Source organism: Capsicum annuum, chromosome 3 (genome assembly GCF_002878395.1).
Source record: "Capsicum annuum cultivar UCD-10X-F1 chromosome 3, UCD10Xv1.1, whole genome shotgun sequence".
Taxonomy (NCBI): domain Eukaryota; kingdom Viridiplantae; phylum Streptophyta; class Magnoliopsida; order Solanales; family Solanaceae; genus Capsicum; species Capsicum annuum.
Window position 1 is genome coordinate 60,557,696 of NC_061113.1, and position 11,895 is coordinate 60,569,590.

Genomic DNA, 11,895 nt, shown 5'->3' on the forward strand with positions numbered 1-11,895 from the left:
TAGAGGTTTAACTAGAAAACCCATGTTTATGAAATTACTTGTTCGGTGTAGATACTAGGCATCCAAGTTATCCCTTGTTTTGCGAGTTTCTCTAATTCTTTTATGTATTCTTTTGTTTTTTAAATGAAGCTGAGTATATTCGTTAATGGCATAAAGAAAGATGCAAAAATCACAAAAGAGATGTGTTAGCTCTCCAGTACATAGATTCAGATTCATAGAACTAGCAAAATACAAAAATTTATATGGAGTGTGTATTTAACATAGATAACCACTAGTTAAATAAGTTAATTAGAAATCTAGCTATAAGAGTGGTGTTTTGAGTTACTTGGTACGTGTTTTTGGGGGGAGTTGGCAGGTCTCCAGTGGAATTAGTTGAGGTGCGTAGAAGCTGCCGTGGATCACAATTATCAAAAAAATGGTGGGGTTTGAAGTTAAGATTCCATCAAAATATCTGTCATTCCCACCAAAAAGATTGTAGCAGGTCTTATTAGTCAGATTTTCTATCATGTTTCTCTAATTTGTATTTGGCTATGCATGCTTTGAGTTGCTCGAGTGATATATTTTTTTCTTTTTTTGTTGTATGTGTTTTGGGGAAGAGGTGGGTGAGGTAGAGTGAGGTTTATGGAATGGTTTGAAGCTATGGAATTTACTCCAAAATATGCAATCTTTGTGGTTCTTTTGGATGGGAACTACAGCATCTAGATCCAATAGGTAGTGAATTGGGCACGAAGGGTATAGTAGAAGCAGCAGGCCCTGGTTATCATTATTCCTAGAAAGAATACACCTATTAAGATTTGGGGGTTTAAGTTGTTTCTATCTGTTTCTACAATCTAACTTGTTCTTTTCAAATCTTAATTGGAGTGCATTTGAGATGACAAATAATTTTTAAAGTTCAGACTTTTCTAACCATTAGAACCCAAAATGATTTGTTTTTCTTCTGGAACAATGACTTTGTTGGAGAATGTGATAGAGTTAACAAATCGAAAGATGGTAAATTATATCTTGAACTTTTATTCAGTTTGATGTTGTACTGCTTAGCCAGTTTTCATGAATATTTGGATAGAATTCTGAATGAAAAAACTTAGTAGTAGGTTTGATCCTTTGAGAGGACTGGTGATTTGTTTAATGTAAGCTTGCGACTTTAATCTAGTTGCTGCTATCACTTAGATTGTAGGGGAAAAGGTAATTAAAAGTTAACTTTGCTTACTGAAGCTTGAGAGTCTCTTTAATCCAGGTGTTAGAATGAAATGAAGAAAGGTGAAGAAAACAGAAAAAGAATCTTCTTTTGGTGGCAATGTTATTTAGTTAAGCCAGCAGGTCAAGTGTTTGTTGTTGTAACCTTATTTTTTAATTAGTGCTCTTTTTTGTTATCATCAAGCCGGGGGTCTATTGAAGCATCTTCTTTACCTACACTGCATCAATTAATGGGATATAGCATGAAATTAACTTTTGTACCTCTGATATTTCACAATACTAAGTAAAGGATCCCTCTGAAGCACCTAGGCACATAAAAATGTCAATTTGAATATGTCCAATATTTCTTCGTAAATCCGATCACTCTCTGGTTGGTAATATTATCATTTAAAATAGATATTGATACAAGCCTTGATAGTTTTTAAGGAAAAACTGATGTAAACAGATGTAGCTTTATTGTGAAATTTTTAGTTCACACTTACTTGAAGTATTTGACCTATTTTGCCTTCTCCTCGTATTATTATTTCCTACTTCGGTTCTCTAGAAAGGAAAAGAGAAGAACACTATTAGAATGAAAAAGAGAAGAAATGGCAAAAGTGAAAAGGAAGATAATTACCTTTTCGAGTATTAGAAGCAGGAACTTGACTTTACAATATAAACTTACATTGCATCTCAATGTTAAGTCCCTGTATGCATTTTACAACTGTTAAGACTGGTTCTGCATAACCAATTGGCAAGTATTTTGCTCTTTTCGAAAAGTTGTGAGAGGAAGGGATCCCAAAAGGAAGAAAAATAACCTGAAAGTCTGCATAAGTCTATAATCGGATGGACCATTTCTTATATATATGGTCCATATACTAGCATTTGTTTTAGAATTCACTTTTTCTAGATAAAAGAAATGAGGCATTTTGCATGTACTTTTTTTCTCTACAAGAATGTTAAGATTGCATAAGAAGTGTTTGTAGCAGCCTAGTATGCACTCCTTAAGTGCAAATTTAGGCATTCCTTTGACTGTTAGTCTGAAAATCAAATGATAGCTACTACCAACACAAATTTATCTCTCTCTGTCTCCTCTCCCTAACTATTGTGTGTTTATTTGTAGAACTGTAGCTGTGATAAGGAGGAATCGGATGGTAATGTATTATTTGTTTCAGTTATTCTAGAAAGATTAAATAAGACACAATTAGAAGAATACATCAAAATATGATATTAAATAATGCATCCAACAAAAGATGCACTTATGTTTTTAGATGTCCCTGAAGAGACTCCAAAAAATGCACATTTTGGACTAAGAAAAGAAGCTACCTGTTCAGTTGCTGGAATTTTGTATTTGAGGTGTTATAGAAAGGTTAAATAAGACAGACTTTCGACATGTGCATATTAAATGCTTGGATTTGATAAAAGCATCTTGGGAAAGAGAACATACAAACCAATATTTCATTACCTTCATCTATTGATCAAGTTATGAACCCCCCCCCCCCCTAAACTACTGAAATAGGTATGATACTTTAGAATTTATGTATTATTAAATTTATAGAATTGAATTTTATTAGTATAGTTCTTCCTAAATTATGCAGCTGTAGGATCATCTAATCCTAGAAAGGTAAAAAGAGTTCGAGGGAGCAATAAGTTCAAGGAAGTTGCATCACTTGAAGTCGGTCAGAAGCTGAGAGTAACCTTTTACAATAATCGAACGGTTGGAAAAAATAGCAATCTATTTTCGAGACACTAGGGAAAAATAATTTGTGACAGTAACATGTGTCCATTGGATGTATCATCCTAGAGTGATATTAAGAAACAAAATTTGGATCACATATGGGCAGCTATTAAGGTAACAAATGTAGTCGATAGTATGAATGGGCATTTGGACCCTTTTTTTGTTTTGTTCTATCTGATGTTGTGTATTGATTATTGTAGGATAAATTTGAGAGTGATGATATGAATGATCATCGCGATTATATCTTTGGATGGATGAATGAGTCGTGGAACAAATGGAGAGGATACTTGCATAGTAAGTATGTGAAGAATAAGTCAATGGTACAGGCTCTTAAGTATAAATCAGAGAGAGTAGACAAGAAGGATTGGGAGTGGTTAGTTAAGGAACATTTTTGTTCCAAAAGTTTTCAGGTATTCCATTTCGTAGAACTATGTTACTTGCTTTACAATTTTGTGTGGAGGGCTTTCTTTATTCTAAAAAATTCAATGGTTCTGTTATGTTGCTCTGTATTACCTGCTAGTGCTTCCCTATCAACTTTATTTGTTGATGCAATTTCAGAATTTACATCTGAATAGATGCTAAGCTTATTGTTTAAGAATAATATAGGCGGGAAGCAGAAGGAATACAGCAAACGAGCTAATTTGATAATGCTTCATCATATTGGTAGCAATCCTATTCGAGAGATAATGTATCAGCAGGTAGTATGAAAAATAATTTCCATAAGAAAATATTTAAGGTATTATTTGACATGTTTCTCTTTGATTTAAAGGGCGGGAAAGATGGCAATCCTTCTGATTTGGGAACTATTTTCAATGAGACTCGTAAGAAACACAACAAGCCTGTTGAACCTGAAGAAATTGAAAAACATGTGCGTTTGGTAAATTGAATTTGTAAATTACTTATAGTTATTATGGGTTCTGATTGAAAATGTCCTTTTATCTATCGTGTAGGCTCAGATCAAAGAAATTGTGAAAGCAGAGCCATCTCTACCTAGCATAGAGATTGTAGAAAAATATTGGGGACCTCAAAATCGTAGTCATGTAGTTTGCTTTGGAGGTGGAGTAAAGTCGAAAGATATGAAAGGGGGCACTTCTTCAAAGACTAAACTATTGCCCGCTCTACGTTCAACTCGAGAGGACAATAAATCCTTGATTGAGGAAAATAAATCGTTGAATGATCGTTGGTCAACCTTAGAAGATGATATGGAAAAAATAAGAAAAATGCAAGAATTTTTTGCTGCTCAACAATCACATATCCCTCGTACGACCTCACCCGTTTCAACTGAATGACACTGGCTTATTTTCCTGTTCAAGTAAGTACTTATTTTGCTTGGTTATTAGTTAACTACATTTTGTCAAGATTATACCTTGAACTTGGTTGTATAATTATGTTAGGGTGCATTTACCGTTATTTTCATGTATAACATTATTAGAAGTGGACTTTTGTATAGGGATTGGGGTATGGGGGGCTTGAGTATTTCTTGGTGATGCTTGGATTATAAGTAAATGTGCTTCTTGACATAGTGTATTTTTGTTTAACAAAGAAAATGTATGACTGAAAATGAGGATGTACAAGTGATGCTGCGAGTAACAAGAGCAGACTGCTGCTTCTTATGTGTCTACACATCTAGATAGCAGAGCCATCTTTCATTCCTTAAATTTGAGTTCGAATATTTGATTATGTTGCAAATTTTCTACCTGATGCTATCAAGCTACATATCCTTCTCTATTTGGCAGCAATTTTCCATCTCTATATAAAACAATAACAACTTGTTGATTATAAAACAGCAAACAGCAAAACAATAACAACTTGTTGATTGTAAAACAGCAAACAACTTTCACCTTATCAGCAAAAATATTTGCTGCTTCAATTTCTCTGTAGTCAAACGTATCTCTTGACAGATTTAGTTTACTTTATAAAAAGAAAAATATATATGGTGTAACCAATTTACCGTATGATCCATAGAAAACCTGTGTCATTCGAGGTCCTTCTATTCGTATTAATGCTGTGATGTGCCTTAGTGATTCAGGTCACTCACAACAAGTTCAAAGTCTCCAGATATGTCCATTGACAGCTCACATTATTCTTCAGATATTCAAAGTGCCTTGCAAACCTCACTTCTACATCTTGTTAAATTCTGAAACCAAAACAGGATGAATAACAAGATATTCCACTTGAGGGGATCAACCTGTACGAGAAGAAGTAACAAATATGAAACCATAAATCTAAAGTTCTCAGGAATTTGATGTATAATCTGGCACTCCAATGGTCATCAGGATAAAGAATTCAAGATTAAGCAGTTTTAAGTAACATGTTTGATGAGTTCCGCATACCCATCTGATTCAACACCAGATTGCTGCAATAGTGGATGCCAACACAGTTGCTTTCAATGTTTTTCTTCCAATATCCCCAGCCAAACATTTAAGTTGATTTGCAATCTATAGACCGTAGAAAATGTCGGGGGCCTATTGAAATAACCTCTCTACTTCATCTTGAGATAGTGGTATCGAGGGAATACACTGGGCCTGTTGTTGTTGTTGTCTCTGGATAGCTGTGTGGTAAAATTTTGTATTTTACTTGCCAGACCTTCTAATAATGTGTATTTTGATAGTTGTATTCTGCATCCTTCCAGAAATCATCAATCACATAAGGTGCAGGATTTTAAAATGTTGGTGGCACAAGTCAAACTGTTGCGCAACATTTTGTTTTCACACTTCTTGCTGTTGTTATGTCCATGCTTTGCAAACGGTCTATTGTTGTATCATTTCTGACCTCTGTATTGATAACCTTTAATTACTTTAACAAGGATTGCATTAGCATGCCATACAACTCTATCATGTTATGTTATTGTGTTGTGGCTGTTTAACAAGGATTGACTTTTCAAAAATTTTGTTCTTATAGATTTTTTATTTTTAAAGATTGAAGTTACAAGAGAAGATGCAAGTTTAGAAGATGCACAAGCTTATTATTATTTTTCTAAGAGCGTTATGTAAAGCTTGACATCATATTCTAGCTCAGGATGTTAATTTGCTAAGTTTTTTTTGTTTAGAAAATACTGAAACTATTGACAATATTCTAGCTCAAGATGTTAATTGGTTAAGTTTTTTTGTTTAGCAAATATTGAAATTATATTTATTATAATTTGACATTTTCAGTAATAATTTTATATTTAATAATGAAATATATACTTTTATGATATGAAGTATCAGGATGTAGCATTGGTGGTAAATTAGATATATGAATATAATATTGTTTGATCTAAGCGTTAATTAAGGATAAGTTAGTTGCTTGTCTCTAAAGGTTAATCAAGGACGAGTTAGTTGCTCGTCTCTAAAGATTAATTAAGGACGAGTTAATTGCTCGTCTAGATAGAGTAATTTAGGACAAGGTAGTTACTCATCGCAAAAAGGTTTTAGCGACCACAAAATAACTACTTTTTAAAAATAAAAATCATCTATGTGGGACGACATATACAGTCTCTAAAAGTGTTTTTGAGACCGAATATGTTACCGTCGTGAATGACATTTAACAATCAATTAGAGTACCTTGTCGCAATTGACCTTTAGCGAAGAAGCCTATTAGGACGAGCCGCGACCAACATTTTCCCGTCCTAAAAGGTCATTTGCGACCAGAATTGGACCTTTAGGAACCAAATTTCCCTTCCCTAGAGGCTGTTTTTCTTGTAGTGTTCACATGTTTTTGTTATCTATGTGCTATGATCAAGTTCTAACACATTCCTTCTTCGGAAAAATCTTTGATGTCCGCCTATTTGTCTTTTCCATAAAATTTAGAAAACTTGTTATCTTTTATTTGTTTTTAAATATTCACCGTCATTACTTATAATTATTAAATTTCTACTCTTAATAATATCACTAACTTCATGACCTTTAAGTTTTTATATTCATAACCTTAAGGGCAGATCTATAGTGTTGGTTGGGGCTCCCGAGAACTTTCACCCGCTACCGTAGATTCGATAAATATATTAAAAAATAAAATAAGTAAATAAAATATTATAGATGAGAACTCATAAATAAAAATAGTGTTGGTTTGATGGCATGGAATGGACCCTTGAATTGTGTATTCCCATGACCATGGAATGGATTCCTGTTGGGGTGTTGTTTATTATTGTTGTTGTTGTTGTTGTTGTTGTTGTTGTTGTTGTTATTGTTATTATTATTATTATTATTAATTTATTTTACTAGGAACCCACAAGTTTGAAATCCTAGATCCACCTCTGCATAATCTTTAATTATTTAGTTATAAAATTTAAGATGTCTTATGATATTATATTCCTCCATTTTCATCTATATAAAGTCACAATTCTTTGTTTCATAAGGCTCATGTGCAAGAATATCTCTTTTGTTTCATATCTAAAATAGCGTTTTTCTTATATTATTATTATTATTTATAGTATCAAATTCAAGCTTTAGCTTGACTCGACGAAGAAGACTTTTGGAGATTGGTCAATTTGTCAAAAAAGGTGTTGGACAAGATCTTAAAATAATATCCATTGTTTTTTATAACGTATATTTTCTTATGGTTAAGGTCCCAAGGAAGGTGTGTGTATGTTGTATGTGTGTATATGTTCTCTCTATGTAAATTTTTTTAGTTTGAACTTTCTTGATTTTTAATTATTGTCAGTTGTATTTTCATTTAAGCACAAATTAGTACTCTAGAGAATCTACAAACTACTAACCAAGGTTCAAGCAATACCGTTGAATATAGAAGGATCTTATTCACTCATAATAGTTCATATCCTTTACTTCTGCATCAAGATTTTAACTTTCTTCTGTTTCTTGCATATGGGTCCACTAATTCTTCTACCTATTATCTTTTTTTCTATCCAGTTTGTCTTAAATAACCTTTTTATGGTAGATATTTTTTGATACTTTTTTTCTCTATATATTTGATCCTAAAAAAGATTGCTGCTCATTGTAATCCTTAGCAAAGTATCTTGGATTTTTTATATTTGGTAAATTCGCAGGGTATTGCTGATTTATTGATTAGTTTTAACTTTTTCTACTTTTTTTTTAGAAAAAAAATTGACTATCCTCTGTTCAAATGAAATTGGAAGGTTGCACGTCTTCTTACCACTAACGTGAGTGGAATAATGAAATTGTAACATTTAGGTCACTAAATTGATAAATACAGCATAATGATCAACTAATTGTAACTTCTACAAAAGAAGAAACAAATACATAAAATAAAATTCTAATGTTATTAGAAAATTATATATTTTATTTTATTAATTAAGAATTTACTATTCCTCATTAGAAAAATGATAAATTTGCTACGTTCATATAATTTCTAGAAAACAATCTTCATACTATTATTTTTTTTAAAATGATAGTATTAATTTTGAAAAATAAAGTGAATATAAATTGATCAAAACGAAAAGAATGATTATATAATAAATCTTTTAACAATTGTACGTGCAAAGCGTGGCCGCTGCCTGCTTCAGCTGCTTCAATCATAATTTTACTACATTAGCCCTAATTAATTACTATAGGTTATTTAAGTATTAAAATTTATAATTTACTATCTATAATAAGTGGGGCGACATGCCTGCTTATGTTGCCTGTTTCAGCTGCTTCAATCGTAATTTTACTAAATTATCCCTAATTAATTACTATAGGTTATTTAAGTATTAAAATTTATAATATTTAATAAAAATATAGAATAGACATAAAATAATAAATTAATATTTAATTTTTTAAATTAACTTAATGTCTTATATGAGACTCATTTATGCTTTTCTCACAAGTATTTTTTACAGTAATTTTATTATATCATTTCTAATAAGTTGTTATAAGTCACTTAAGACACTTCTTTATCGTTTCTTCAATCGTGATTTTATTATATCAACCCTAAGTAATTACTACCGGTTATTTAAATATTAAAAATTTATAATATTTAATAAAAAATATAAAATAGACATAAAATAATAAATTAATATTTAATTTTTAAATTAACTTGATGTCTTATATGAGGCTCATTTATGCTTTTTCCCACAAGTATTTTTATAGTAATTTTATTATATTACTTCTAATTAGTTGTTATAAGTCATTTAAGACATGTCTTCTTCGCTTCTTCAATCGTGATTTTATTATATGACCCCTAATTAATTATTATGATCACATTAGATAATTAATAATATTTCATAATGGACACAAAATGATATGTCAATATAAAACATCTGATTGGCTGTCGAAATTATATTAGTGCCACATAGATTGACTTTCGAAATTATATCAATGTCACTTAAATTGGATAGAAGAAAAAGTATTATAAATCACAATAAAACATTTGATTGACTATCGAAATTATAGAGTGTCATATAGGTTGACTTTCGAAATTATACTAGTGTCACTTAAATTGGAATAGAAGAAAAAGTATTATAATCACAATAAAATATTTGATTGACTATCGAAATTATATTAGTACCACATAGGTTGGCTTTCGAAACTATATCAGTGTCACTTAAATTGGAATAGAAGAAATAGTATTATAAATCACAATAATTAAAAATTAAAATTACTTCAATAATTAATTATCTAAATTATATTTGTGTCGCATAAATTGAGATAAAAAAAATAACATATATTGCACGGGCCTTCAATATATATATATATATCCCACTTGTCTAATATAAATTTTAAGATTTTGATAATTAACTTTTATTTTAAAAATTTGTGCAATTAAGTAGTACACTGTAATTATATTTTGTCAAACAAATAGGTCATTATATTACTATTAGGGTGGTAATCATCATCTTAGTAATAACATCAATTCTAATTACTAGCTGACTTTCCAAACAGATCCTAAAAGAATTCATTGAAATTAGTATGATTTACATACTTTGGTTCTTGTTTCTTACGAAACCCCTCAGAGGGAGTGCTCTCAGTTGTGGTCCAGTTTATAATTCTATTTTTTTTAGTTTTTGTGATTCAATTTGTATTAAAATAAATTGGCTAGTTTGTTAAAAGTTGTTATGGTAAAGACAATAGACATGTGAGAGTATCATGAATCTCGAAAGTTAGTTATAACTTTTTCTTTCATTCTCCTTTGTCTGTTATAAGTTGAATTACACTATTTTTGTAAGTATTTAATTGATTTACAATCAATAACATTTAATCTTCTCTTTTTTGAATAAGCACTTGTTAGTTAGAGTTGATTGTTCAAGAGCAATTCGATAATTGCTCTTTAGATCTCTAAATTTCCTCTTTAATTTGGAGAGTTATAATATTGACGTTAGAGCCGATCTTTCTTGAATTTGTGAGTAACGCTAGGGCACAATACTAAAATTCAGGAGTTGGTGAAGGAATCTAGATAATCTTCGTGGGTCGTTTGAAGGTATAAATAGAAACATGATAGGATCACGAAGTATTGTGGGGGGAAATTTTTTTTTTGGGGGAAGGAGATGGAGATAGTTAGCCACTTTAATAAAAATAATTACACATATATGATCGTATTTAGTGGCAGTTTAATATACCGTTTACAGTTAACTTAGTAATTTCTGAATCTTGACATCACATCAGGCACCCAAATATGCGATTTCACTCCTATTTTTTAGGCAAAACTCCTTATCTTTCATATCAATCACATCCTCATCTACTATATTCAAATAAAATATTTTTCATTCTATAAAATACCTTTCAATGTAATAAATTTATATAGCGAATATTATTTCATAAATTTACGCCAAAAATGTAAAATAAGATTGATTTTTTTACAAATTATACTTATACCTTAAAAATACTTGATATATTTTAGATATAAGAATTTATATGATGTATATACTACATAAATATTTATCTAACAAATGGTATTTTCAATGAAATAATTTATACCATAAATATTCATCCCATAAATTTATACCAAAAATATATAATAAACTGACTTTGTCACGAATTATATTTATATCATAAAAACACATAGTATATTTTAGATACAAAGAGCTTATACCATATATATACATATAAGTATTCAAATTTGATAAAAGAACTTATTTTTATTAAAAAAAAATAATTTCAGTGAATTAATTTATATAATGAATATTTATCTCATAAATTTATACAAAATGTAATAATCTGAATTCTTCATAAATTATATTTATCTATATTCTATCTATATTTATATCTATATCTATAATTTATATCTATTATATATTATATATTAAAATTGAGAATATCCTTAAAAAGGTGATTTAAACTTTTTGTACTTCGTTAAAAGTCTTTACTTTAGACAAAATCATCTTTTCACTATTTTTTAATTAAACATTAAAATTTTAATTATTTTTTCTGATTTAGGACTTCGAAACCTACTAAAATTAGTTTTTGCCTTATTTAAATATATGTAATTTTTTCTGATTTAAAACTTTGAAACCTACTAAAATTAGTTTTTACAAATTAGTTTTTACCTTATTTAAAATATATGTAATTTAAGACTTTCAAACCAACTATTACTGTATATTAATTTTTCATAAGCATCGTGTGTCAGAGAGCAGTATGCCGAATTTTAACACGGACTTCACCGGCCTGTGGTGGAGCCATCTGCACGTTCTCAATCACCAAAGGCTTGTTGGGTTCCCAGGACACCACAGCTATACACCCATTTCACAATCATTAGGGTTCACAAAAATGCAAGTGACACACGCATATATACACTTCTGTAAGTAGTGGTGCAGTTGTATGTGTAGAGTGGGTTTTAAGTATCAGATCTGCCTTTGATAAAGTATGAATTGAATATAATAGACCATACTCCATAGTAAGATAAAGATGCATAGAATATAGAAAAAGCACCTTTGCAGGTGATGACTTGACCTTGTCTAGCCATGATGTTCTTGGAATTCAAATTATAGACCACATAATCAAATAATTCATTGAGATTTGTTCTTTGAATCTCTTCGATCACTTTTCTCTTTTCATTAATTGAGATACTCATTAATTTCTTTTTGTTATATTACAGGTTTCAAGTTTTAGTTA

The 11,895-nt window shown here is 30.2% G+C and overlaps 1 protein-coding gene across 1 annotated transcript; it reads left to right on the top strand.

Moving 5' to 3' along the window:
* Positions 1 to 2,775: 2,775 nt before the first annotated feature.
* On the top strand, positions 2,776 to 4,677 carry LOC107853144. The gene is made up of 5 exons (XM_047408004.1): positions 2,776 to 3,025; positions 3,112 to 3,321; positions 3,518 to 3,609; positions 3,681 to 3,779; positions 3,862 to 4,677. The coding sequence occupies exons 3-5, from the start codon at positions 3,559 to 3,561 to the stop codon at positions 4,198 to 4,200; spliced, it is 489 nt and encodes a 162-aa protein (XP_047263960.1). The 5' UTR covers positions 2,776 to 3,025; positions 3,112 to 3,321; positions 3,518 to 3,558; the 3' UTR covers positions 4,201 to 4,677.
* The last annotated feature ends 7,218 nt before the right edge of the window (positions 4,678 to 11,895 follow it).